The 26,775-nt window shown below is 55.0% G+C and overlaps 1 protein-coding gene across 1 annotated transcript; it reads left to right on the top strand.

Annotated features, from left to right (window-relative positions):
• Positions 1–4,538: 4,538 nt before the first annotated feature.
• Positions 4,539–25,818, top strand: SIGLEC5 (sialic acid binding Ig like lectin 5). Its single transcript, XM_055146471.1, has 15 exons — positions 4,539–4,576; positions 4,752–4,879; positions 6,403–6,762; positions 6,863–7,129; positions 9,020–9,070; positions 9,706–9,838; positions 10,669–10,687; positions 12,714–13,254; positions 13,355–13,621; positions 13,899–13,946; positions 14,856–15,116; positions 15,208–15,495; positions 15,895–15,997; positions 16,899–16,995; positions 22,725–25,818. The coding sequence occupies exons 1-15, from the start codon at positions 4,539–4,541 to the stop codon at positions 22,899–22,901; spliced, it is 2,778 nt and encodes a 925-aa protein (XP_055002446.1). The 3' UTR covers positions 22,902–25,818.
• Positions 25,819–26,775: the final 957 nt, after the last annotated feature.

Here is a 26,775-nt window from a genome sequence, read left to right as displayed (position 1 = left end):
ACTGGTGGAGGGATGAGTGTTGGAATACTGTATGACTGAAATCCAATCATGAATAGCTTTGAAAGGGTCTATCTCACAGTGATTCAATGAAAAAGTTTCAAAAAAATAAATATTCTTTCTATGTGTGCTGAGTGAACAATAAACACAATTATGGTTTCTCTTGACTTGCTAGGGAAGGTACTAGAAAGGAAATTGGAATGGGTGAAATATACATGAGAAATGAGAAGGCAAATAAACGACATGACTTCTCTAGAAACCCCAAGAGAATCTACAGGAGAATATTTGAGCATAACAACAGGTTCTTTGACTTGGTAAGATAAGACACATGAAAAAAAAAAAAGATAAGACACATTTACATTAAGATCTTACAAAGAGGGGCCCAGAGCGCTAGGACAGTGGAAAGGACCATCACCTTGCACGAAGATGATGGGATTGGACCCCTGGCATCCCGCAGGGTTCCCCACCTCCCAGCACCAGCTGTGAATAATCCCTGAGCACAGAGCCAGAAATCAGTCCTGAGCATCACCAAGTGTGGTCCCCAAACAAAACAAACACACCAGAAAGATTTTAACAAAAGGGCCAGGGAGGTTGTAAGTGGGGAAGACTCACCCCGGGGAGAAAACCCCTAAGACCTTCACACATGCCCCCCTCAACCTCCCCTGCAGTCACTGTCACCTCCCACGGGTGGCTTCTGTCCCTGAGAAACATCTCAACTGTGACTCTGGGAGTTTGGGGTTCTGAGCTCTGTTCTCTGGTGAGTCCGAGAGTACCACTGATTCCCCACCTCTTTACAAGAGAGATTGTTTTTCTTTTTCAGTTTGTTTGGGGACCACACCCGACGATGCTCGGGGCTGTCTCGTGGCGCTGCACCAGGGAATCACACTCGGTGGTGCACAAGTGCCGGGGGTGCTGGGGTTCAAATTGAGGCTTGCCTCGAGCAAGGCCAGTGCCCTCCCTGCTGTGCTATGGCTCTGGCCCCAAAGAGAGATTATTTTAAGGTCTTTGCAGATTGACACTGAATCCAGGTGTTTCTGTTTTGCATTTTGGAGTAGGGTGAGGGGGCACTCACTGTGTGGGGGGCATTTGGGGGAAGGACTTACAGGAGTTGTGCCCGTGACTTCATACATGCAAAATGCCCCATCTACACTGGACTACATTCACAGCTGGTCCCTTGGTCATTTGGGATGCGTTTTTTATTATTTTTTTAATTAATCACCATGAGATGCAGTTACAGACTGCAAACTTCCGTGATTACGTTTCAAACAATGTTCAAGTACCCATCCCTCCACCAGTGCCCATTCTCCACCACCAATGTTCCCAGTATCCCTCCTGCCACTCCCACCCCTTCCCACCCTCTACCTCGGTGGCAGACACATTCCCTCTTACTCTCTCTCTCCTCCTGAGTATTATGGTTTGCAGGATAGGTACTAAGCAGCCATAATGTTTGACCCATAGTCTACTTTCAGCACACACCTACCATCCCGAGCAACCCCTCCAACCATCATTTACCTAGTGGTTCCTTCTCCATCCCACCTGCCTTTTCCCCCAGCACATGAGATCAATTTCTAAGCCATGGAGGGATCCTCCTGGCCCTTACCTCTACTAACCTTAGGTGTTAGTCTCGTATTATGTTACTTTATATTACACAAATAAGTGCAGTCCTTCTATGTCTGTCCCTCTCTTTCTAACTCATTTCACTTAGCATGATACTCTCCATGTTGATCCACTTATATGCAAATTTTATAGCTTCATCTTTTCTAACAGTTGCATAGTATTCCATCGTGTAGATATACCAAAAATTCTTTAACCAGTTATCTGTTCTCAGGCACTTGGGTTTTTTTCCAGATTCTGGCTACTGTAAATATTGCTGCAATAAACATACAAGTGCAGATGTCATTTCTACTGTACTTTTTTGCATCTCTGGAATATGTTCCCAGAAGTGGTATTGCTGGATCAAATGGGAGCTCAACTTTTAGTTTTTTGAGAAATGTCCATATTGTTTTCCAAGAAGGCTGGACCAGTCAGCATTCCCACCAGCAGTGAAGGAGAGTCCCTGTCTCCCCAGATCCAGGAAGCGTCTTTGTTGAAGGCGGAGACGTGTGTGTTTACCCAACAGTCAAGGCTGACTGCAGAACTCCTCTGGTCCGGCAGGGGGAACCCGAGACCTCTCATCTGCTGGTCCAGCTGCATGCTAGAGGAGGCGCACCCTGGCAGAGGCCCCGGGCAACCTGAAGGACAGGGGAGTGTGGCAGCAGGTGTCGCTGGCCCTTTGCTTTGGCTTCAGGGGCGGGAACAGCAGAGTGCAAGTTCTCAGCCTTTCTCCGCTGGGGCGCAGCCGCCAGGGAGACCCACCGGTCCCCAATCCCCGAGGAAATCCACTTTCCTGTATCCCTATTAGCTGTGACATCTCAACGCAAGGTTGAAGGTTGCTGGTCCAGGTCGGCCAGACCATGGTGGGAGATGTGCAGAGTGCGCACCTGCTTGTGTGAGGCCCGAGTGCCGTCCCCAGCCGCACAAGCGGCACACGCACACACACACACACACACACACACACACACACACTCACTCATAGACCTACACTAATACTCACGCAAATTCATACACACATTCATACACTCATGCAAATTCACATTTATACACACAAACACATACATACACACACTCATACAGACTCACTCATACAAACATATACACTCTTACAAACACACTCATACACACACATATTACTGTCATAGCACTGTCATCCCGTTGTTCATCGATTTGCTCGAGCGGCACCAGTAACGTCTCCATTGTGAGACTTGTTACTGTTTTTGGCATATCAAATACATTACGGGGAGCTTGCCAGGCTCTGCCATGCGGGCGGAATACTCTCGGTAGCTTGCTGAGCTGAGAGGGACAGAGGAATCAAACCCGGGTCGGCCATAGGCAAGGCAAGCGCCCTCTCCACTGTGTTACACACACACATATTCATAAAAAATCGCACCCATACACATACTCATACAAACTCACTTTCATGCACTCATATACTCATATACACTCATAAGACATTCATATACACTCATAAAAACTCATACAACCACATACTCATACACACGCACAAATTCACACAAATAGAAACTTACATATACACATACTCATACAAACACACTCTACACACATTTATACAAACACACACAACTCATACACATATACAAACACGCTCATACACACACTCCTACACATTCACATTCATAGTCATACAAACTCACACAAACTCTCATATAAACACACACTCATGTAAACACACACTCACACTCATACAAACACACACTCATACAAACTCACACATTCATACAAACTCACCCACTCAAGTCTCATAAACATTCTTACACTTACACATGAACATACACACATTCACACAGTCACATGCATTCACACACACACTCAGATACTCAAACACTCACAGACTCATACACACACATGCACATATACAACCACTCATATAAGTTCACACACTCACATAACACATTCACATGCATTCACAAAGACACACACATGTACACATCCAAGTACACACTCATACACTCACACATGCACACATACAAACACACACATAACACCTTCACACATACACTTACACACACATACTCACACACAATTCATAGGCACACATCCAACCACACACCTGCATACAAACACACACTCCAACCCATGCCAGCCAAGTCAAGTCCAATATGAGCTGGACCTGGTCCCCGCTGGGGCAGACAGAGGCGAGAGGCAGATGCTCCGGCTTCACACATGATCTGCCTGATTCCGTCCTTTCCTCGGCTATGGTGGCGGGGTAGCAACAATATGATCTCTAAGAAACCCCTGCCTGGGTCTACGGATATTCTAAGACTCTTTCTCCTCTCTGTGCTATGTGGCCTCCATAGTTCCTGGATCCCGGCCCCATCCTAAACCTTGGAATTTTCTAAGTGGTGAAATGATCTGGATGTTTCTCGGAGTACCATGAAAGTGACTTTAAGTGGCTGAAGTGATAATACAGCGAATTCAATCCCTAGCACAATATATGGTTCCTTGAGCACTGCCAGGAGTGATCCTTGAGCACTGATTGAGGAGTAGGTCTTGAGCACCACCAGGTGTGGCTCTTTCAAAAAAGGAAAAAGATTTAGATTCACTTTTCCAGAGCTGGGGGGAGGACAGGGAGTGTCAGCCTTTCCCAGCCTGTGCTGGCCAAGTTCCTCTTCCAGGAATGGCCACAGCGCTCTTGCCCCACTTCCCCTTGGTGTCCGCTGGGCCCCAGCCCACCATTCTGGCTACATCCCCCCCTGACAGAAGGACCCGCCCACAGGGATCTGCCCCAGCAGGTGCAGTCATGGGGTGCCCCTGGCTGCTGCTGCTGCAGCCTCTGTGGTGTGGGGGTGAGTGGGGGAGCCCAGCTGAGCCTGTGTCCCCACCCAGGGCTTGGGCAGGGGGACCAGCTGTGCCTGCAGGAGGAAGAGGGGGGAGCAGGGCTGGCTCTGTGTCCCCACCCGGGGCAGGAGGACCCAAGGTACTAGATGTACCTGCAGGAGCAGGTGGTGGTGCAGGAGGGGCTGTGTGCCCACGTGTCCTGCTCCTTCACCTTCCCCAGACCTTCTTGGGTCTTTCCACGCACTGTCTACGGTTCCGGGAGGGGGATACACACACAGACACTCCTGTGGCCACGAACAACGAACAGAGACACGTGAAGCCAGGGGCCTGGGGCCGATTCCACCTGATTGGAAACCCAGAGACCTGGACGGCTCCCTGGGCATCAGCTGTGCTAGACGCTCGGACCAGGGCACCTACTTCTTCCGAGTGGAGCAAGGGAATGTGAGATACAGCTACAGGGCCAAGATGCTGCATGAGCGAGTGACAGGTAGGGGGACCAGGATCTCACACACAATCGACACGTGCTCCACACCTGAGCTTCACAAACAAGTTTTTTATAGGGACAACACCCAGCAGCGCCTGGGGCCCCTCAGGTCACATTCATGATAGTCCAGGGGACCGACCGACCTCAATGCTTTGTACATGGCCAGTCACGAGCTCTGACCCTGAGCTCTTCATCTGGTCACTGAGCACAGAACCAGGAGGAAGCCCAGAGTGCCGCTGGGCGTGGCCCAGAAGAAAACAAATGAACCAACCCCCAAGCTACATTCCTACAATCCTGGAGACCAGAAGACGAGGATGCTGGAGGATGCAGGTGCTTGCTGAGCCGCCCCCAGAGCAAGGGCAAGAGTGGGCACAGGGTGGGGCACATCTGAATGTGTCCTGCACTTATTTGGATGTTGGGTGGAGGGTGGGCCACACTCGGCAGGGCTCAGGGCTGACTCCTGACTCTGCTCAGAATTCACTCCTGGCTCATGGAACCTACCGGGTGCGGGGGATGGAACCTGGGTCAGCCTCACAATGGCAAGCATTTTAGCACCTGCCTATCTCTCCACCCCTCCAATGTGCTCTGAGGTGAGGAATAGTGTGTCCTCAGTTCACAACAGCCCAAATATTCCAAACCAAATCAGTAGAAGAGGGGCTGGAGCGATGGTCCAGAGGGGAGGGGCTGACTTGCATGCAGCTGACCCAGGTTTGTTCCCCAACATCCTTCCCGGTCCCCTGAGCACTGCCGGGAGTCATTCCCCATCCCTCCCTCATTCCCCCAACACTCCCCCATGTCCCCCAGCCCACCCGCATGTCCCCACCCTCCCTCATATCCCCCAGCACTCCCTCACATCCTCCTACCCAATGTCCCCTCAATCCTCATGCCCCCCATGTCCCATGGCCACCCAGAAAAGGTGCTTTACACTCAGCTCTCCTGGGGTCCCACTCTTCACCCCTTGGACCTGGATATATCTCTGCTTCTCGCTGTGGCTGTTCAAAACAGGTGGGAGGGGGCTCGACCACATCTTGGCCCTCCCCAGCCTGTGCTGCCCAAGTTCCTCTTCCAGGAATGGCCACAGTGCTCTTGCCCCACTTCCCGTGGTGTCCACTGGGCCCAGCCCACCATTCTGGCTACTTCCGCCCCCACTGACAGAAGGACCTGCCCACACCAGCTCTGCCTCAGCAGGTGCAGACATGGGGTCCCCGTGGCTGCTGCTGCTGCTGCTGCCTCTGCTGTGTGGGGGTGAGTGGGGGAGCCCAGCTGAGCCTGTGTCCCCATCCGAGGCCTGGGCAGGGGGACCCAGGGTATCAACTGTGCCTGTGAGTGTGGGCTGACTCTGTGCCCCCACCCAGGACCTGACAGGGGGACCAGCTGTGCCTGCAGGAGGAAGAGGGGGAGCAGGGCTGACTCTGTGTCCCCACCCAGGGCTCAGACAGGGAACCAGCTGTGCCTGCAGGAGGAAGAGGGTGGAGGGGGAGGTAGAGGGCGGAGGGGAGCATGGCTGACTCTGTGTCCCCATCCAGGGCAGGAGGAGTACCAGCTGAACCTGCAGGAGCAGGTGGTGGTGCAGGAGGGGCTGTGTGCCCACGTGTCCTGCTCCTTCACCTTCCCCAGAACTCCTTTTTGGTCTCCACTCATCGTCTACTGGTTCCGGGAGGAGGATAAAGTTACGGACGCTCCTGTGGCCACGAATGACGAACAGAGATACGTGAAGCCAGGGACCCGGGGCCGATTCCATCTGCTTGGGAACCCCACAGACGGGAACTGCTCCCTGGGCATCAGCAGCGCTACACCCTCGGACCAGGGCACCTACTTCGTCCGAGTGGAGCAAGGGAATGTGAAATACAGCTACAGGGACAAGATGCTGCATGTGCAGGTGACAGGTAGGGGGACTGGGACGAGAGCAGGGCTCCTGCTCCGGGGCCGAGCGGGGTCCTCTCTGGCCATGCTGCTGGCCGCCCTAAGGGTGCCCCGTATCCTCAGCGCTCACAGAGAAACCTGCCATCCACGTGGCAGAGCCGCTGGTGTCGGGTCGCCCTGGGCGCCTCACCTGCAGCCTGCCAGGAGCCTGTGCAGCAACGGTCCTCCAGTTCTCCTGGGCAGGCGAGATGCTCGGCCCCTCCCCACCAGCCTCCCCAGAGCTCAGCCTCACCCCGAGACCCCAGGACCACGGCAAGAGCCTCAGCTGTCGAGTGACACTCCTGAAGACTCAGGAAACCACGGAGACGACCATCCGTCTCAACGTGTCCTGTGAGTGGGCCCCTGGCAGTGTTGGTCAGGGGGGTCCCAGTAATGTGGGTCCCAGGCAGTCACGGTCCCAAAGCTTGGGGGCCCACAGCACCACTTCTTCCAGGGAGGGGGCTCCTGGGTTCAGGGCTAGCACCCCTGCCCATGACCCCAGCCCCTCATCCCTCCCTAGACACACCAGAGTCAACGACGATTGATATTTTCCAGCACAACCCGACAGGTATGAATGAAATGGGCTTTCGTTGACAAGGCTCAGAGTGCCCCCTCTCTGGCTGGCCTGTGCCTTCTGCCTCACCCCACCAGCTCCCCTCAATAGTTACTCTGAGCTAATCCCTGATCTGCTGCATTAATTATGGTGAGGGCCGAGGCCACACCCTGCAGTGCTCAGGGCTGACTCCTGGCTCTGCACTCAGGGGTCACTCATGGCAGCTCAGGGGACCATAGGAGGTGCTGGGGGAATCAAACCTTGGTTGACTGTGTGCAAGGCAGACACTCTTGACACTGCCCTCTCTCTGCCCACCCCCCGTTCTCTTAAACATCTCTCTCTCCGCTCCTGTGCTCTGCACGGCATTCTGTGCTTATCTTTGCCAGGAGTTTCCAAGTTCCCATCCTCTAACTGCACCATTGGGGGAGTCAAATCCAAAGTGCATGTCTGGAGTTGTGAGACAGAACAGAGGCCCAGGGGCTTGTGAGCAGCCAGCGCAGCCCTGTTTCGAAGCCCGACTCTGCGAATGGTCCCCTGAGCACAGCCGAGCATGGCCCCCCAAACCAGAAGGAAAATAAATACATGTTTAAATAAATAAATACTTGTGGACCCGAGGGCGGGTGGGCAGGCCAGTCCAGGCTCTGCAGAACCCCAGCCCTGGGGATGTGGACTGCCCCCATTTACCGCACCTCTAGAAGCTGCCCAAGGCCATGTCACTGAGACCAAGGGTGTAGCTGAGGCCATCTGGTCTGTGAGGTCAAGGCACCAGTCTGTGTCAGTGGACCCTGGGTCATGGTCAGAGCACTGCTGGAGGGACCCCTCTTCACAGAGCCAGAAGTAGATTCCAAAGACTATGGGAGGTGGCCCAACCCTTCAGCCATCCCCAAAGAACATAAGGGATCCTGGGAGGCAGGCAACGGGCTGAACACAGCGCTGCAGGTAGGGCCCTGTGATCCCTCACACAAGAGGTGCCATGAGCACCCTAGAGAGCGACTCCTGAGCACAGAGCTGGCTTGGGGCTGAGTATACACAGGGGTGACCCCAAATCCCCCAAACCTCACGGGATCCACATGGTGTGGCCACAGTTAAGCTAGACCCTAGACACTTCCATGCTGCCCCCCCCCGCACTGTCCCCGCTCAACTTTACCCATCCTTTCCTGTCCCTTGGCCCCAGCTCCTGCCTCGGCCCCTCTGGTGGCATCTGCTCTCCTCCCCAAGCCTGTCTGTCCCACCCGGTCCGCAGGATCTCTCTGCTGGGGGCTGGGAGTGCAGGATCTGCGCTGGGGATATGCGGGGTCTTCTCCACAGGGGGTGCAGGATGTCTCTTTTGGGGCTTGGGGCATGCAGAATTTTCTCTGCTCTGCTGGGAGGTGCAGGGTCTCCTCCACTGGGCACTGACCCCCCTTTCTTGCACTGACAGTTTCCAGCCACCGTGGGGTCGTGCCCACGCCCTGGCGGCCAGCTTCCCCACACCTCAGCAACCCTCAGCCCCACCTGGCCATGTGCCACACAAGTGGGGAACCCTCCTCCACCAGGCTCAACTCCTGAAGGCTCCCCCACCCTCTCCTTCCAGCCTCCGCAGCGCCCCCAAAGCCCTTCGCCTCCTCTGGCCATCCAACCCCCAGGACATGGAGTGGGGGGTCTCTTTGGGGGTCCCAAATTCGCCCCCTGCTGTGCTTCTCCCACAGCCCTGGAGACCACCAAAAAGGGTTCCCTGTCAGTAGATTCTTGGAGGGCCAGTACCTGCCCAGCGACTCCCACCACCACCCTGCCTAGCGAGCTGAGCTGCACCCTTAGGGGAGAGCCCTGAGACCCTCTGGGCCCAGAGCCCCGAGATCCTGGAGCTGCCATGGAGGGCTGCTCGCCTCCCATGCTGCCAGCGCTCTTGCTCCCCCATCCGCGGGGTTTCTGTCCTCCTGTCCAGCGTGGGGGGGAGGGGAGGGTTGGAGGTGGGTGGGCTCCAAACGGCCAGGGGTTCGGGGCAAGAATGGGGTGCGGGGTAGGTGTGGGGTGGGTACAGGGCAAGTGTGGGGTGCAGGGTGGGTGCGGGGTGGGTGCAGGGCTGCGGGGCGGGGATGAGGGCCTGTGAGGACTGCATGGCGGGTACAGGCAAGTATGGGGGTGTGGGGCAAATGTGGGGTGCGGGACAGGTGAGGGGTGGGTGCGGGGATGCGGGCAAGGGAAAGGTGAGGGGCAAGTGTGGGCGGTGGTGTGTGTGGTACAGGGGGTGGGTGCAGTGTTGTAGGAGAATGCAGAGATGCAGGGAAACTGCCGGCCTGGGGTGCTGGCAAGTGTGGGGTGCAGGGCGGGTGCGGGGTGCGGCCTGCTGGGGCTTCTGGGTGGAGACAACTCCGCCCCCTCCCCTTCTCCACAGAGCCCCCCTCCTGCAGCTGTGAGCTCCCAGAGCAGCGGGGCTCCTGGCCGCTGGTGCTCACGCTGATCCGGGGCGCCCTCATGGGGGCCGGCTACCTCCTCACCTATGGCCTCACCTGGGCCTACTACACCAGGTGAGAGGCGCGACCCGGGCCCCAGCAGAGGGGATCTGAGGCGGAACCCTGAGATCCGTGTTCCACAGATGCGCAGGCACACTGGACCGCACAAGCCCCCAACCCCCACCCCCGCCGGCTCAGGACTCCAGAAGGATGTGTATCCCTAGGGGTGCAGGTGCTGGAGGACCCCAGCACTTGGCCGCTCCTGCCCTTACTTGTACTTGAGAGATTTCCAGTGCAGCTGCTTTAGCCCGATTCCAAAAGCCTTTTGTATCCACTTCCCTGCGAAGGCGGGTGTGTCCTGCCATGCAGGGTCAGAGGGGCCCAGCCTTTCCTGGGCTTCTTCTTCAGAATGATTGGTTGGGGGCCCAGAGCCATAGTCCAGTGGGGAGGACGCTGGCCTTGCGCGCAGGAGACCTGGGTTCGATCCTGAGCTGCCCATATCGCCCCCCCAGAACCACCAGGAGGGGTCCCTGAGCACAGAGTCAGGCGGCAGTCCTGGAGCACCAGCCATGGCCCCAAACCCCCACCAAGAAGGAAAAAAAAAATGGAACATCGCATTTGATCACATAAGCTGACGTTTGACTAAACAGTGCGACTCAGGGTTTCGGCCGCTTTTCCAGGACAGGATGCCCAGGAAGCTCGTTGCTGTTGTTGAATGTGTTTCAACAAAGGCTCTTTTGCAGCTTTTTTTTTTAATGGCTAATGTCAAATGAAATAAAATGTAGGAATCCCCGAGTGTCATGACTCATGAACATTGATGTGGGTAACCAAGCCTGTCACTGCCCTCCCAGCTCCACACACAGGTTCTGTCTGGGCCACCAGAAAGCCTGCTGGGCCTCTTGCAGATTTAAAAATGATCATCAGGTACCAGGTGACAGACAGCGGGTAGGCACTTGCCTTGCACATGGTTGACCCCAGCTCAGTCCCCAACTCCACATGCTGTCCCCCAAAGCCTGCCACCAGTGATCCCAGAGAACCAGGAGTAAGTCCTGAGCCCCACCAGGATAGCCCCAAAATAAAACAGATAAATACTAAATGCCATGAAGGCCAGCACCCACCCAAAAATAATCAAAGTGGCGCCTGAGTGATAGTACAGTGTGAGGGGTTTGCCTTCCACGTGGCCTACCTGGTTCATCCCAACACCTCATATGTTCCCCCAAGCACTGTCACAAGTGGTCCTTGAGCACAGAACCAGGAGTAAGCAAGCCCTGAGCACTGCTGGGTGTGGCCCAACAAACAAACAAAACAAACTAAAAAATCAAAGTGAACAAATGGCCTGTTTTTCTATTATGTACAATTTAGCAGAAAAAATCTTAGAAAATGTTGAGAGGCCAGAGTGCAAGGGCAGCAGGTAAGGAAGTCACGTGCTCTACACTCAACAACACGTTCAAACCCAGGTACCCCATCTGGTCCCTCGAGTGCACCAGGAGTGATTCCCGGCATCACCTGAGCTCGGGGTCGGGTCTGAGCCCTGCCTAGTGTGCCCCAAATGCAAACAAAACCTCAATAAGGTGGAGGAGCAGGTTCCCATTTGCAGCCCAGGATCTCACACACAATCGACATGTGCTCCACACCTGAGCTTCACACACAAGTTTTTTATAGGGACAACACCCAGCAGTGCCTACGGCCACTCGGGTCACTCTCCTGAGAGCCCAGGGACAGAGCTGAGGGACCGACCTCAATGCTTGGTACATGCCAGGCACAAGCTCTGACCCTCAAGCTCTTTATCTGGTCTCTAAACAAAGAACCAGGAAGAAGCCCAGAGCACTGCTGGGCGAGGCTCAAAAGAAACAAATGAACCAACCCCCAAGCTACATTCCTACAATCCTGGAGACCAGAAGACGAGGATGCTGGAGGATGCAGGTGCTTGCTGAGCCCCCAGAGCAAGGGCGAGAGTGGGCACAGGGTGGGGCACATCTGAATATGTCCTGCACTTATTTGGAAGTTGGGGTGGGGGGTGGGCCACACTCGGCAGGGTTCAGGGCTGACTCCTGACTCTGCTCAGAATTCACTCCTGGCCAGGACTCATGGAACCTATAGGGTGCCGGGGATGGAACCTGGGTCTGCCTCTCAATGGCAAGCGTTTTAGCACCTGCCTATCTCTCCACCCCTCCAATGTGCTCTGAGGTGAGGAATAGTGTGTCCTCAGTTCACAACAGCCCAAATATTCCAAACCGAAGAGTGGCTGGAGCGATGGTCCAGAGGGGAGGAGCTGACTTGCATGCAGCTGACCCGGGTTTGTTCCCCAGCATCCCTCCCGGTCCCCTGAGCACTGCCGGGAGTCATTCCCCATCCCTCCCTCATTCCCCCAACACTCCCCCATGTCCCCCAGCCCACCTGCATGTCCCCAACCTCCCTCATGTCCCCCAGCACTCCCTCACATCCACCTACCCAATGTCCCCTCAATCCTCATGCCCCCCATGTCCCATGGCCACCCAGAAAAGGTGCTTTACACTCAGCTCTCCTGGGGTCCCACTCTTCACCCCTTGGACTTGGACATATCTCTGCTTCTCGCTGTGGCTGTTCAAAATAGGTGGGAGGGGGCTGGGCCACGTCTTGGCCCTCCCCAGCCTGTGCTGCCCAAGTTCCTCTTCCGGGAATGGCCACAGTGCTCTTGCCCCACTTCCCGTTAATGTGGGTTGGGGGAAAGAGGGGGCCCGGCCCACCAAACTGGCTACTTCCACCACTGACAGAAGGACCTGCCCACACCAGCTCTGCCTCAGCAGGTGCAGACATGGGGACCCCGTGGCTGCTGCTGCTGCTGCCTCTGCTGTGTGGGGGTGAGTGGGGGAGCCCAGCTGAGCCTGTGTCCCCATCCAAGGCCTGGGCAGGGGGACCCAGGGTATCAACTGTGCCTGTGAGTGTGGGCTGACTCTGTGCCCCCACCCAGGACCTGACAGGGGGACCAGCTGTGCCTGCGGGAGGAAGAGGGGGAGCAGGGCTGACTCTGTGTCCCCACCCAGGGCTCAGACAGGGGAACCAGCTGTGCCTGCAGGAGGAAGAGGGTGGAGGGGGAGGGGGAGGGCAGAGGGGAGCACGGCTGACTCTGTGTCCCCACCCAGGACAGAAGGACTCAAGGTACCAGCTGAAACTGCAGGAGGAGCAGGTGGTGGTGCAGGAGGGGCTGTGTGCCCACGTGTCCTGCTCCTTCACCTTCCCCAGAACTTCTTTTTGGCCTCCACTCATCGTCTACTGGTTCCGGGACGGGGATAAACTTATGGACACTCCTGTGGCCACGAATGACGAACAGAGATACGTAAAGCCAGGGACCCGGGGCCATTTCCACCTGCTTGGGAACCCCAGAGACGGGAACTGCTCCCTGGGCATCAGCAGCGCTAGACGCTTGGACCAGGGCACCTACTTCTTCCGAGTGGAGCAAGGGAATGTGAAATACAGCTACAGGGACAAGATGCTGCATGTGCAGGTGACAGGTAGGGGGACAGGGGCGAGAGCAGGGCACCTGCTCCGGGGCCGAGCGGGGTCCTCTCTGGCCATGCTGCTGGCCGCCCTAAGGGTGCCCCGTATCCTCAGCACTCACAGAGAAACCTGCCATCCACGTGGCAGAGCCGCTGGTGTCGGGTCGCCCTGGGCGCCTCACCTGCAGCCTGCCGGGAGCCTGTGCAGCAACGGTCCTCCAGTTCTCCTGGGCAGGCGAGATGCTCGGCCCCTCCCCACCAGCCTCCTCAGAGATCAGCCTCACCCCGGGACCCCAGGACCACGGCAAGAGCCTCAGCTGTCGAGTGACACTCCTGAAGACTCAGGAAACCACGGAGACGACCATCCACCTCAATGTGTCCTGTGAGTGGGCCCCTGGCAGTGTTGGTCAGGGGGGTCCCAGTAATGTGGGTCCCAGGCAGTCACGGTCCCAGAGGTGGGGGGCCGACAGCACCACCTCTTCCATTTAGGGGTTCCACCTGTGGGTTCCCGGGACTGGGGTGCTGTGCAGAAGGAGAGTGAGTGGGGATGCGGCCCCCTGGGCCCTGTGCTTGGATCTGATCTCGGAGGGACATGATGGCCCTCCTCGGGTGTGTGAGGCCACCCTGACCTCTCTTCTGAAGCTGCTCTCTGTGTCCAGATGCCCCACAGAACCTCACCATCCACGTCTCCTTCGAAGCTGCCTCAGGTAGAAGGGACACTGAGGGTGGGAGTGGGGGCGACCCTGGTGACCCAGCACCTCCTCCACCCTGGGGTGCCTCTCAGGGCTCTCCCTCAACCCCCATTTCACCATCATCACTCTGTAGACACCCAGGACTCTATTTCCGAAAGCCTGAGAGGCAGATATGTGTATGTAGAATAGTACATATATGTTTATATGCATGTATATAAGCTGTGCTGCATGTGTCCATGTATGTGTCCATCTGTGTGCATGTATTTTATATTTTTATGTGCACATACTGTGTATGTGTGCATTAGTGTATGTATTATGCATGCATGTACAGTCACTGTCACTGTCGTCCAATTGCTCATTGATTTGTTTGAGCAGGCACCAGTAACGTCTCCATTGTGAGACTCGTTACTGTTTTTGGCATATAGAAAACACCACAGGTAGCTTGCCAGGCTCTGCTGTACAGGCGAGATACTCTCAGTAACTTGCTGAGCTCTCCGAGAGGGGCGGAGGAATCGAAACCAGGTCGGCCACGTGCAAGGCAAACACCCTACCGCTGTGCTATCGTACAGTATGTGTGCATATACTGTATATGTGTGTGCATGTACTATGTGTGTATGTGTGTATACCGTTTGTTATGTGTACATGGGCAGTGTATGTGTGCATTACTGTGTGTGCACATATTTTATGCATGCACGTGTGTGCATATCTTTGTATGCCTGTGTGTGTACATGGTATGTCTTGGTACTCCATCAAACAGCCTGGACATGTCCTACTGAAACACTGAACATCCTTTAAGGCAGGAGCCCCCACTTTGGGCCGTACCCAACCTTTGTGGGAGCAAAGGCTCAGCTGAAGCGGAGGGGAGGAGAGCAGGAGGAGCCCCTACCCGTACTCTCCCTCCTCACTTCTCTCCTCTCCCCAAAGTCCTGAAGATCCAGAAGACCACCTCAGCCCTTTCAGTTTTGGAGGGCCAGACAGTGTGGCTGCTCTGTGGAGCTGACAGCAACCCCCCTGCAGAGCTTAGCTGGTTTCCAAGGTCCCCAGGCCTGAATGCCACCATCCCCTCCCCCAACACGGCCAAGCTGGAGCTGAGGCTGCCAGAGGCCACAGAAGATGTGGCGTTCCACTGCCATGCTCAGAACTCTCTGGGCTCCCAGAACATCTCTCTCAGGCTGTCTGTGCTCTGTGAGTGGGCTGGGGGTGAGGGATGGGGTGGGAGGGAGACCTGGGTCCTGGGAAGGGGCCGCGCACCTGACGCTCTCCCTCCCTCCGACAGCCCCCCCGAAGCTTCTGGGCCCCTCCTGCTCCTGGGAGGCCCAGGACCTGCACTGTAGCTGCTCCTCCCGCGCCCGGCCCGCCCCTGCTCTGAGCTGGTGGTTGGACCAGGGGCTGCTGCAGGAGAACCGCAGCAACGCCTCCTTCCAGGTCACCACCTCCAGACCCCAGGAATCCTGGGCCAACAGCTCTCTGAGTCTCCGGGAGCGGTTCGGCACCGGCCTCACGGTCCGCTGCGAGGCCCGAAATGTCCACGGGATGCAGAGTTCCTCGGTTCTGCTGCAACCAGGTCGGGGCTGGGCGGACCGGGCGTGTATGTCTAGAGAAGAAGGTGGAGGCGGGGCAGAGGGGCGGAGCCTAACGGTGGGCGGGGCGTCACCGTCCGTCCGGAAAAAGGTGGAGCCGGGGGGAGGGGCGGAGCCAAGGGATGTGTGTGGCCTAGGGGCGAGGCAGGGCGGGGCATGATCGTCTGTCTGGAAGAAGGTGCAGCCGGGCCCGAGGGTCCGAGCCTAGGGGCTGTGGCCGACGGGGCCGGGCGCATCAGTTCGGGAGAAGGTAGTGCCACGGCCGGGGGGCGAGGCCTGGAGGCTGAAGCCTTCAGACACTCAGGCGCCCTGGCGGAGGTGGGCTAGGTGGCGGGACCGCGCGGGGCTGGGGCGCTGGCGAGGCTCTGCGCGTCTCTCTGCAGGGAAGCCCGGGGCTCTGTCGGCAGTGGTTACCCCGATTCTCGGAGCTGCCAGTGTCCTGGCCCTGCTGTCCCTCTGCTTGTGCCTCGTGGCTGTCGCCTGCGTGTAAGCACATCCAGGGTGGCGCACGGAGCGGAGCGGTGGGGAGAGCGGGGCGGCCCCAGTCTCGGCGGGCAGCGCCCAGCGGGCCCGGCCTAAGCAGGGGGGTCTCCAAGCGCTAGCTCGATCCGCTTCTCCTGCGTCAAGCCTCCACACGATTGTGTCCACCCCCCAGCTCTCTCTGCTGAGCCCCAGATCTGAAGGAAGTGTCCCGCCCCTTCTGGGCCACCTTGCCCCATCCCGAGCACCACGTGTCCCCCTGGACGGAATGCTCCATCCGTGCGTGGTGACGCACTTCTTTTTCAGTAGCGTGGCGGGGTTTTCTTTGCTCACCCTCTTTTCGGTTTGGGGACCACATCTGACGATGCTTACTCCTTACACAGTGTGGCTCAGATGCTTACACAGAGTGGCTCTGTGCTCAGGGCCACTCCTGGGGGTGCGCAGTGTTGCCAGGGATCAAACGGTACAAGGTCAACACCCTCCCCACTGTCTTCTCTCTCCAGCCTCATCTGGTATTTTCATTTCTGCCTGTGGCATGTCAGACTTCTTTAACATTTCCGAATTGCGTGTTCCCTTGGAGCACATGTCACCTGTCCGTTTCACCCATGCTTGGGATCTTCCTACAATTTATATTGAGGTGGGGGGGAGGCACACCCAGCAGTGTCCAGGGCCTATTCCTGGCTCAGTGCTCAGGGATCCTCCTGGGTAAGCCACATGCAAAGCGAGTAAGTGCCTCGTCTCTGTCCTTTCTCTCCTGTGTGACTGCCATGACTGGCAGGGCGGTTGTCCAGGCCTGTCACAAGTGTTCTGGTGACAAGCTGCAGCCCTAGACAGCTCTGTGCCCCTAGAGGACAGTGCTGACTCCAGCTTGCGCGGGCCTGGGCCAACAGAACCATTTTCTCCCTAGGGTGAGAGCTCGCAGGAATGTGGTCAGCGCAGGACCAGGGGCTGTGGCCAGTGAGGCTGTGGCCAGTGAGGACCCCGTCATGGACTCTGTGGCCTGGGTGAGTGCGGACATCGTTCCCACACAAAGGGCAGCCACATGTGCCCAGGCGTGGGGCCCGCACTGAGCATTTCTTCCCCCACACCTCCCTGCTTCCCCCACTTTAACTTCCCTCTGCGTCCACTTCCTCTCCCAGCATCAGGGGTCAGCCTCCCCCCTCCTCCCTGCTGGGCCCTGAGCCCACCTTCACGTCTCTCCAAATCTGCCGCTGTCCTGCCCTGTCTGGGCTTCACCTTGCCACAGCTCCCAGGCATTTTTCTTGGACCGACCAGGCCGTGAGCATCTGTGCATTGCTCCTCCCTGTCCCCACCTCCTCCCAGCAGCCACATGTCTTAACCTTTTGGCTCCAGTCATTTCCCACTCCTCCAGGCCCCCTTATCATCTCCCTCCTTGCTCATCCCTCCCCACTAGAATGTCCTTGTCGCTCGTGTCCATCCCTGTCCCAAAGCTGACACTTTCCCTGGTCTGGTCCTCTCGCCTGCCTTACTTGTGAAGTCCCTTGAGAGCAGGGGCCATGACTGTCACTCACTCCGTCACTCTACCATCACGCTGGCCAGCATCTTGCTCTTCCATCTCTGTGCAAGTGAGTCGTAGGGAAAAGGATGCTCCAAACTGCTGGGTCTGCTAAGCAATTGCTCCCGCCATGTTCACACTTATGCTCATTTTACTCATCAGCGTTGGCCCCACCACCCTAAGTTCTAACTTAAGACCCCAAACACTGGTGATGGTCATCCCCACCCTTATTGACCCCTGGCCCAGTGAGGACCACCTGCTCCGGATCTTCTGTCATGAGTCACAAACATGCTTGCCTGAAATAGACCGCTGATTTCCATCACAGCTTCTCTGACAGAGGGCTCCTTCTGAGCCTACCCATGTCTTTTTCCTGGACTGTCTTAGTAGACTTGGCTTGTACTGAGGGACGTTTAAGGCATTCGCAGAGATTGCTGTTTTGAACCCTCTGACCCTGTCCTGTGGTATTCATGCAATTGCTTGTCCTTTAGCATTTCTTCAGAACCTACTTACCTAATGGCCAGACCATGGGCAGTGTGACTGTCCATATGACAACATCATGACAGTGGCTTTCCAAATCCCTTTCGTTCGGGGCTGGAGCGATAGCGCGGCAGGTAGGGCGTTCGCCTTGCACACGGCCGACCTAGGTTTGATTCCTAGCATCCCATATGGCTCCCCAAGCACTGCCAGGAGTGATTCCTGAGTGTAGAGTCAGGAGTCAGCCCTGAGCATCGCCGGGTGTGACAAAAAAAAAAAAAAAAAACAACACCAAATCCCTTGCATTCATTTACTCATATTCCTATCTATACCTATCAGATTTTGATAATCAATTATCTTCCTGGGGTTTTTGGTGTGGTTGATTTTGGAGCCAGCGTGGCAGTGCTCAGGGCTCGCTCCTGGCTGTGTTCAGGGATCACTCCTGGTGGGGATCAGGGACCATAGGTGGTGCCGGGAATCAGACTTGGGGAAAGCGCCCACCCCACTGTCCTGTCTCTCCAGCTCTTCGATCATCTGGCACATGTGTTTCTCTATTTCCCCAGCAGTGTTGTGGGTTGGTTTTAACAGGGATGCAGATCCTGAAATCATCATTTGCCTCTGACTGTCTCTTCCATAAAACATCTGGTCACATCCAGCTCCTATTTCCTGTTCAGGTGTTTAGCTTTCCTAATGAATTTCTTGGCAAGTTTTACACATGCTAGGACTAGTTTTTCTGGGTAAGTGCTTTGTACACATTTTCTCCCCATGGCTATCTTGTATCCACTTTATTTTTTAAAGGGAGCTTCTGGTGAAAATAAGTTCTATTCTATGACAACCATTTTTACCACTTTTCTTTCTTTATCCATGCCTTAGGGGTCTTATTCAAGAAAGTTGTTCTTGTTCTAATGGATAAGGTTTTTTAAGTTTAATGTCTCATCTCTGTGGCCTCTGTTCTATTCCAGAGGTCAATTTTTTTGTCTTCATTCCTGCTCCAGGACCTAAAGGAGACACAGCGTCCGTAGGATTAAAAAATAAGTTCTGGTAGCTGCACTGCCAGGAGTGATTCCTGAGTGTAGAGTCAGGAGTCAGCCCTGAGCATCGCCGGGTGTGACAAAAAAAAAAAAAAAAACCACCAAATCCCTTGCATTCATTTACTCATATTCCTATCTATCAAGCAAGACCTCACCCTTAATCTCTTTCAGAATCTTCCATCTTGGCCCTTCACTGTTCTCTGTAGAGTTAGAATAAGATTTTCCAGTTCCCAAAACTGTTCCTGTCACTGTCTTTTAAACATTTTAATTAACCTTTTTTTGGGGGGAGGGGTTGGGTCACACCCAGCAGTGCTCAGGAACTTATTCCTGGCTCTGCACTCAAGAATCAGTGCTGGCAGTCTCAGGAACTATAAGGGATGCCAGGGATCAAACTGGGTCACTGCATGCAAGGAAAATATTCTACTTTCTGTACTAGCTCAGGTTCCCATCCTGTTGCTACTTTTGTGGGGTTTTTTTTTTCAATTTTATTTTCATAAAGTTTTTCACAATAATTGATTACATTCAGTATTTCAACATCAATCCCACCACCATTACACCTTCCCACCACCACATTTCCCCACCACACTTCAAGTCTGCCCCAACAGGCAGATGCTAAATAATTTATTTTGTATTGCTTGTTATGAATAGTATGAGATGTCACTAGGCCACTTTCATAGCCAAATGCTCCGGAATTCTAAAATTTTAAATAATTGGGGTCCGGAGGCATCTCTGCAGCATGCTGCTCTCTTCACAGGTTCACTTGTGTGTCTCTGGATCAAGGCAGTTAATGCGCTTAAACGGTGCCCAGAGGCAGTTCTTGGGTGTGACTGTCAGGACCGGAAGGGCGGGGAGATGGGAGAAGGTGGCCCATTCCCAACTCAGTGAAGCCTGGAGTTTTCAGTCACAGCTCCCACAAGCCTGTTTTTTTTTTTCTTCAGTGGATTCATTCTCATGTGGGGGTCGGGGGGGCTCAGGACAAGCCTGTGAAGACTGGCCATGAGCGAGGCAGCAATTGGCTTTTGGAGGTTTGTGGCTGCAGGGTTAATTTGGAGCAGGTGGACGGATATGACTGCTTCCCTCTGAGGTGCCCTGGTGAAGCCAGCAGGGTGAGGAGACATCTCTGCAGCGTGCTGTTCTCTTTAGAGATTCATCTGCCTGTCTCCTGTCCCTGTTTTCAATTGACCATTAAACCCATACATCAGCTCAGGGGTTGTGAATTCAAGCCCTCTTGTCCACAAAAGCAGGCATCTTGCTATTCATTTACATCTTTTTTCCATGTACAGTTTTGGGGTGTTTTGGGAGGGCACACTCTGCAGATGGACCATGGGCCGGGAAACAGAAGCATCCCTGTCTGTGCCATCAGGCCCAGAGCCAGACCACAGGGTCTCACTGGCCAGATGCTCCCAGCCCCGGCAGCCACCTCTCCCTGGAAATGCCCACGTCTCCACACTGTCAGCTTCTCCTGCTGCCACTGTCTTTGTTCCTCTTTAGGTGCAGAATGAGTGAAACACAGTTACATTCTGACTGAGCTGATATTCTCCCATCTGGCTAATAACTTGCCTGTAGACCTCAAAGCATCCTCACCCCTTTGCTGCCTGTGTGGCTGAGAGAGCTGCCTGCCTTGTGCGTAGCTGACTCAGGTTCAACCCCTTGCAATTTGATGAGCCTGATTCCCAATGCCCAGCACCCCATATGGTCCCCTGAGCACCACCACTGGCGATTAGTGGGTGTGGCTTTGTTTGAGGGCTTACAAAGATCCTGCCGGTTGAGCCTTCTGTATTTTGGTTTTGTTTATTGAGCTAGTTGACTTCTCTGTCACTCTCCCATCTAGCTTGGCAGTGCTCCTATGGGATGTAAGTGCTGTGGAGTTGAGGGTGTTGCCGGTTCCTGAACTCTAGGACCTGTAGAACTGGGCGGGACAGATGAGTTTACATGGTGGCGACTGTGGGGTGTGGCTGTGGCCACCAGGGCATCTGAGAGTATTGGGGGGCACAGCTGGCACACACACTGCTACCTGGGTGTTTTTAATCTGAGCTGTATCTTCTCTTCTGTCCACCAACATACTCCCTTTTTCCATACATGGCAAGTAAATGGATACATGTTCTAATTTCCTCTTTTTGGAAAGGAAAACACACCTATTTATTTACTGTCATTTCATCTTGTTCAAGTCTAATAGGGGGCATCTCTAGATCTCTCTCCTTTCTCTTTCGGATGTTGTAAGAAAATATATTTTGTTTGCCTTACACGCAGCCGACCTGGGTTCGATTCCTCCGTCCCTCTCAGAGAGCCTGGCAAGCTACCGAGAGTATCTTGCCAGCACAGCAGAGCCTGGCAAGCTACCGTGGCATATTCAATATGCCAAAAACAGTACTAACAATGTCTCTCACAATGGAGACATTACTGGTGCCCGCTCGAGCAAATCAATGAGGAATGGGATGACAGTGACAGGGACAGTTTTTGTTTGGGGGCTATGCCTGGTGATACTCAGGGGTTACATCTTACCATCTTACTCTACACCAAGAACTTGCTCCTGACAGCACTCTGGGGACCATAAGGGATGCTGGGGATCAAACCTGAGTTGGCTTCATGCAAGGCAAATGCCCTACATGCTGTGCTATCACTCTGGCCCCTGTAAGACCACTTTTGACCATCCTGGAACTCTTTTCTTCTTTGGGAGACAGTGGGGGTAGCACCCAGAAGTTCTCAGGGATGACTCCTGGCTCTGTGTTCAAGGATCCCCTCTGGTTCTTAGGGAACCATATGGGGTACTAGGGGTTGAACCCGGGTCAACCACCTGCAAAGCCAGAGACTTCCCAGCTGTGCTACCTTTCCAGCTCCTTTTCTTTGAAAGCTACTATGTGGAGGATAATGTTGCTTCTGACATATTTCACCCCAGAGTGTGATGGGGTGAGTGTGGCAGGTGGGAAGAAGGCAGGAACCACTCTGCACAGTGGCTGGATGGTGTCTGTGAGGGCCCCTGGCTCCTGCTTTGTCTCTATCTTCTGGGTCCTGGATCCAGGATGTAAACTGCCATCTCTGGTCTGCTTTCTGCACCAAATTAGTTCATAAATGCACCAAAGTGTGCTGGCTCCCTTCTTCATCCTGTCCTCTGAGTGTCAGCTGCTGACCAGTGCCCATGGCCACGTTCCCACTGTTAACTGTTCTCTCACCCAATTCCTGCCATGCAGGGTCGGGGTGACAACGGGTGAGTTTCTTTATCCCTGTTTCCCCTGTCTGTACAGTGGGGATCATGTGAGTGTCCATCTTACTGGGCTGTAGCTTTCAGGAGGATAAAGTGCCATTTATTCACCCCAGATGTGGTCCAATCAGCAGCCCTGGTCAGGAGAGAGAAGTTACTTTGGGGGGGAACATGTGCAGAACAGGGAGATGAGTGATTATTTATTTATTTATTTATTGCTTTTTGGGTTTTGTTTTTGTTTTGTTGTTGTTATTGTTTTTGGGTCACACCCGGCAATGCACAGGGGTTTTTCCTGGCTCATGCATTCAGGAATTACTCCTGGCGGTGCTTGGGGGACCATATGGGATGCTGGGAATCGAACCCGGGTCGGCCGCGTGCAAGGCAAACACCCTACCCGCTGTGCTATCGCTCCAGCCCCAGGAAGATGAGTGATTAACTGTCCCAAGAGACCTACTTCATTGAGGGGCCCAGGAGCCTTTACTTCTCTCTTATCCCCTTGTCACCCTGACGCAGGGCTCCAGGGCAAAGCACTGGCCAGATAGCCCCCCAGACCAGATGAGCCCCACCCCAGGGGAGGCGCAGGAACTCCACTACGCCAATCTCAGTTTCCATAAGATGCCGGTGAGGGAGCCCCAGGACCGCAAGAGCCACGTGCCCACCGACTACTCCGAGATCAAGACCAGCAAGTGATGGTCAGGACTCCGTGCTGACCCTGCCTGGCCTGAGGGCTGCTCCCGCCAGGCTCCCTGGAGTTTCCCCCAGTGGGCCTAAACACAGCACTGGCCTCAGACCTGGGTCTGCAGGCCCCAGCCCTGCCCAGCAGCGACTGCTCTGTACCTCGGCTTCCCCTCCCGAGACCCAGCAATGACACAGCGGCCTTGAAGGCTGTTGGCGTCATGGAAGAATCACGTGGAGACAGCACTGGCAGCCGGCGCAGCCTGTGCCATGGTCTCCCTCCTCCAACAGAAAGACCTTGCCGGCAAGTCCTCCAAGACTGGGGTGACCCGGGATCGGAGCACATGTGTACATCGTTCCCTTTCCCGGATTCTGCGAGGAACAAGGCTGGCCCCTCTGCGGACTTCTGGTTCCCTGGCTGAAGTTCTGCTCGCTAGGCCTCCTGACCCCCTCTGCTGTCCACTGAGTATGTCCCTTCACCAGATCACCTCTGGCCCCTTCCTTTTGTCACCCGTGCACCCCGATAGTTGATGTGGACCCTCCTGAGGGCCCTGGCACATTGTCCAGGACCGTGCAGAGCTAGCAGGCCCCGGCTTGCGTTCCTGTGACCTTGCTGCTGTTGACACTCCTCTGCGAGCAGCCCCTCCCTTCATTAAACCTTTGCTGCACTGACTTGGAGATTGGCGATGCCTCCCCCAGAGACTTGCAGCAGGGTCCCACCTTGTTTCCCTTTGGGGGGCAGGAGGTGGGAATTTGGGGCCATACCTGGTGATGCCCAGGGGTCACTTCTGGTGGGGCTCTGCAGTGCCAGGATGGAGCCAGTGGTGGTCACTTGTAAGCCAGACGTCTAACCCTCACACTCTCTCTGCAACCCTGGTTCACACCATCTCACCCTTCAAAACTGAGTTCCTGGACAAATTGGTTTAAGGGCCAGATTGATAGCACAGTAGAGAGGGCACTTGCTTGCACATAGCTGACTGGGATTGAATCTTGGCATCCCAGGTGGTCCCCAGAGCCCGCCAGGAGTGATCCCTGAGCGCAGAGCCAGTGTGGTCCAATAACAAACTCAAAAGTAAACAAACAAAAATTTGGATTGAGGGTAGACTGAAGAAATGACTTCCTTAAGTTGAAGTCATTTGAGGTTTGTTTTTTTTAAAGGAAATCACTATGAGGCTGGAGAGATAGTACGGTGGGGAGTGAGCTAGTCTTGCACATAGATGACCTGGGTTCAACCCCCAGCATCCCATAGGGTCCCCTATGCCCCCAATGGGAGTGATCCCTGAGCTCAGAACTAGGAGTAAGCCCTGAGCACCACCAGGTGTGACCAAACAACAACAAATATGTGTGAGTATCACTAAATTCAAGGTAGCACAGTTGTGTCAGACATGCCGTGTTAGCTCACTTGGGCGAATGTTTCTGAGACTTCATTTAGAGATACACATTGGCAGCTTCAGAGCTAAATCCAGGACCCAGGACCCCCAACCCTCAAGCTTTAGCCTCCAGAAAACCCCAAGTGACCTGGAAAAAAGACCCTGCTTTTCCCTTCCTGTGCCCTGATTCCTGCTCTTATGTTTTTTCTTTTTGGGGTGCTACACCTGGCTGTGCTCAGGAATGACTCCTGGCTCTGCGGGGTCCTCCTGGCAGAGATTAGGTTCTGGTCATCCAACTGGCATCAGTTGCCTGCAAGGCAAGCACCTCACCTACTGTCCTATCTCTCAGCACTCTTACATTTTTAAATCACCAGTAAAGAACTGACCCACAAAAACCTACCCTCCTTGAACCCAGTGTAGACCCAGCATGATGGCTGCTGGGTCAGAGGAAGTGTCTATGGAACCCAGGTGAGTCCCCAAGGCATTCTAGCCAACAGCATCATAGCGGTAGGATGGGACCCACACAGAACCAGCCCCGAGACCCAAACACACCAAGAGGGCTCTGCAAGTAGCTGGGAGATGGTGTTGGGGGCTGGAGATGGTGTTGGGGGCTCGACCTGGGAGGCTCTGGGTCCCATTAGAGTCCCCCTTATTTGGAAGGTTACTCTCTCCTCCTGCTTTCTGCTGCCATCATCTTTCTGGACTGTTTTTAGACAAAACCCAGGCATAGCACATCAACTGCTCTTCTGGTTTCCTTTGGAAGCTGGCGTAGCTCTGAGCATTCTTCATGGTGGTGGTGGTGGTGGCTGGGGTGTGTGTGACAGCCCCAGCCCCGGAATCAACAGTGCGTCAGCGATGCAGGACCCCGTTCAGGTGCCCGTGGCCTCCCTGAATATCAGTCTTCCACTGTCAAAAGAGAGTCACTAACAACCCTTTTCAGGTAGGCTGGGAGGATTAAATGGACAGATACAGAGGAAGACACAGCCGGGTATCTGGCAGGCCTTCACAGAGCTTTGTCCCTTCCTAATGCTTATCCAAAGGGGCGAGTCCAGCGCAGTCTCCCACGAAAGTGTGGTGTGGACCAGCAGCAGCATAGTCTGGGCATTCAGAACATAACCTTGGTCTTCACAATCTTCACTGCAACTGTGAATTCCCAAGAACTCTGGGCAACCAAAAGGATGAGGGAAAGCAGAGATCAGTCCAACCCAGTCTTACCCACTGCTCCTCTCCTTCCCACGGGTACCCCAACCTGTTAGGAGTTTTCTGTCCTTTTTTAATTTTATTTTTATTTTACTTTTTTATTTTTTGGCAAGCTATCCGTGGCATATTCGATATGCCAAAAATAGTAACGATAGGTCTCATTCCCCCGACCCTGAAAGAGCCTCCAATCGTTAGGAAAGATGAGTAAGGAGAGGCTGCTAAAATCTCACAGCTGGGAGGAATAGAGATGTTACTGGTGCCCGCTGGAGTAAATCGACGAACAATGGGATGACAGTGATACAGTGATACAGTTTTTGGGTCACACCCAGCAAAGCTCAGAGGTTACTCCTGGCTCTACACTCAGAAATCACTCCCGGGAATGACCATCTGAGATGTCAAGCGAGATAAGCGCCCTCCCCGCTGTACTATTGCTCCAGTCCGGGAGTCCAAGTCTTCTGAAAAGACTGGGACTGGGACAGAAGCCCCTTGACCACCACTTCGTGCTGTTCTACTTTGTGCCCGGGTCACTCGCCAGCACCACGGACAGCGCCCAGGAATTTGCGCCCCCTGGAGGCAGCAGGGGTACCTGCAGGAGGGCCGGGGACAGTGCAGGTGACACAAAAGGTAGTGAGTGCATAGGTGGGGAGTGTATGGGTCCGGCATGAGCATGGGGTCCGCGGTAGGCGTCGGGCGTGGACACGCACTGGTCGGAGAAGTAGCGCAGGCGAGGCAGGTGCGCCTACAGCACCTCCTTCATCTGTGACTGACCACAGCTGTAGATGGGCTGCCGTGCAGGACATTCATGTCTCGGCTGCGTTGTGGGCGTCGTGACTGGGCAAGGTGCAGAGTAGGTGAGGGGACGCTGGAGTGGGGCGGGGACCCCTACTGGAGCGCCAGGGGCAGCCCCTGGCACTGCAGAGCAGCAGAGTGGAAGATGAAGGTGGGGCAGAAGAAACAGGGGGGCATACCCGGCCTCCCCTGGGGTCACCTGGGGCTTATTTGGCTCCAGTGAGCAAACCCACCCGGTGCTGTGGCCCCTTCACGCAGGGAGTGAGCACTTTGTGCACCCAAAACTACCTCGGATTCTGTTCAAAGTGCTCACAGACGGCGCAAATGGCCAAGTGGCCCTGCGGGAGGGTCTCCGGGGTGCAGAGGGGTGTTTAGGAAGGGGGGGAGGACGTGTACATGGATGCACTCTAGCGCTCCTCGCTCTGCACCCCACTGTGACCTAGCAGATCCCGGGTCATGGGGCTTCTCCACCTGCCACGCCTCCCAACCCAGGGACTCTGTGTGAGTTGCTCCGGAAGCAGCAGCAAAGA

This window comes from Sorex araneus, chromosome 8, assembly GCF_027595985.1.
Source record: "Sorex araneus isolate mSorAra2 chromosome 8, mSorAra2.pri, whole genome shotgun sequence".
NCBI lineage: Eukaryota > Metazoa > Chordata > Mammalia > Eulipotyphla > Soricidae > Sorex > Sorex araneus.
The sequence above is the reverse complement of the archived record's forward strand: the minus strand, read 5'-3'. Positions and strand labels throughout refer to the sequence as shown.

What these genes read in the sequence shown, in the direction of transcription:
- SIGLEC5 (XM_055146471.1), top strand. Translation starts at nt 4,539, where the DNA reads ATGTACCTGCAGGAGCAGGTGGTGGTGCAGGAGGGGCT. An exon ending in GTGGTGGTGCAGGAGGGGCT is followed by an intron (nt 4,577 to 4,751) that starts GTGTGCCCACGT and finishes TTGGAAACCCAG; the next exon opens with AGACCTGGACGGCTCCCTGG. An exon ending in CATCCACCTCAATGTGTCCT is followed by an intron (nt 13,622 to 13,898) that starts GTGAGTGGGCCC and finishes CTCTGTGTCCAG; the next exon opens with ATGCCCCACAGAACCTCACC.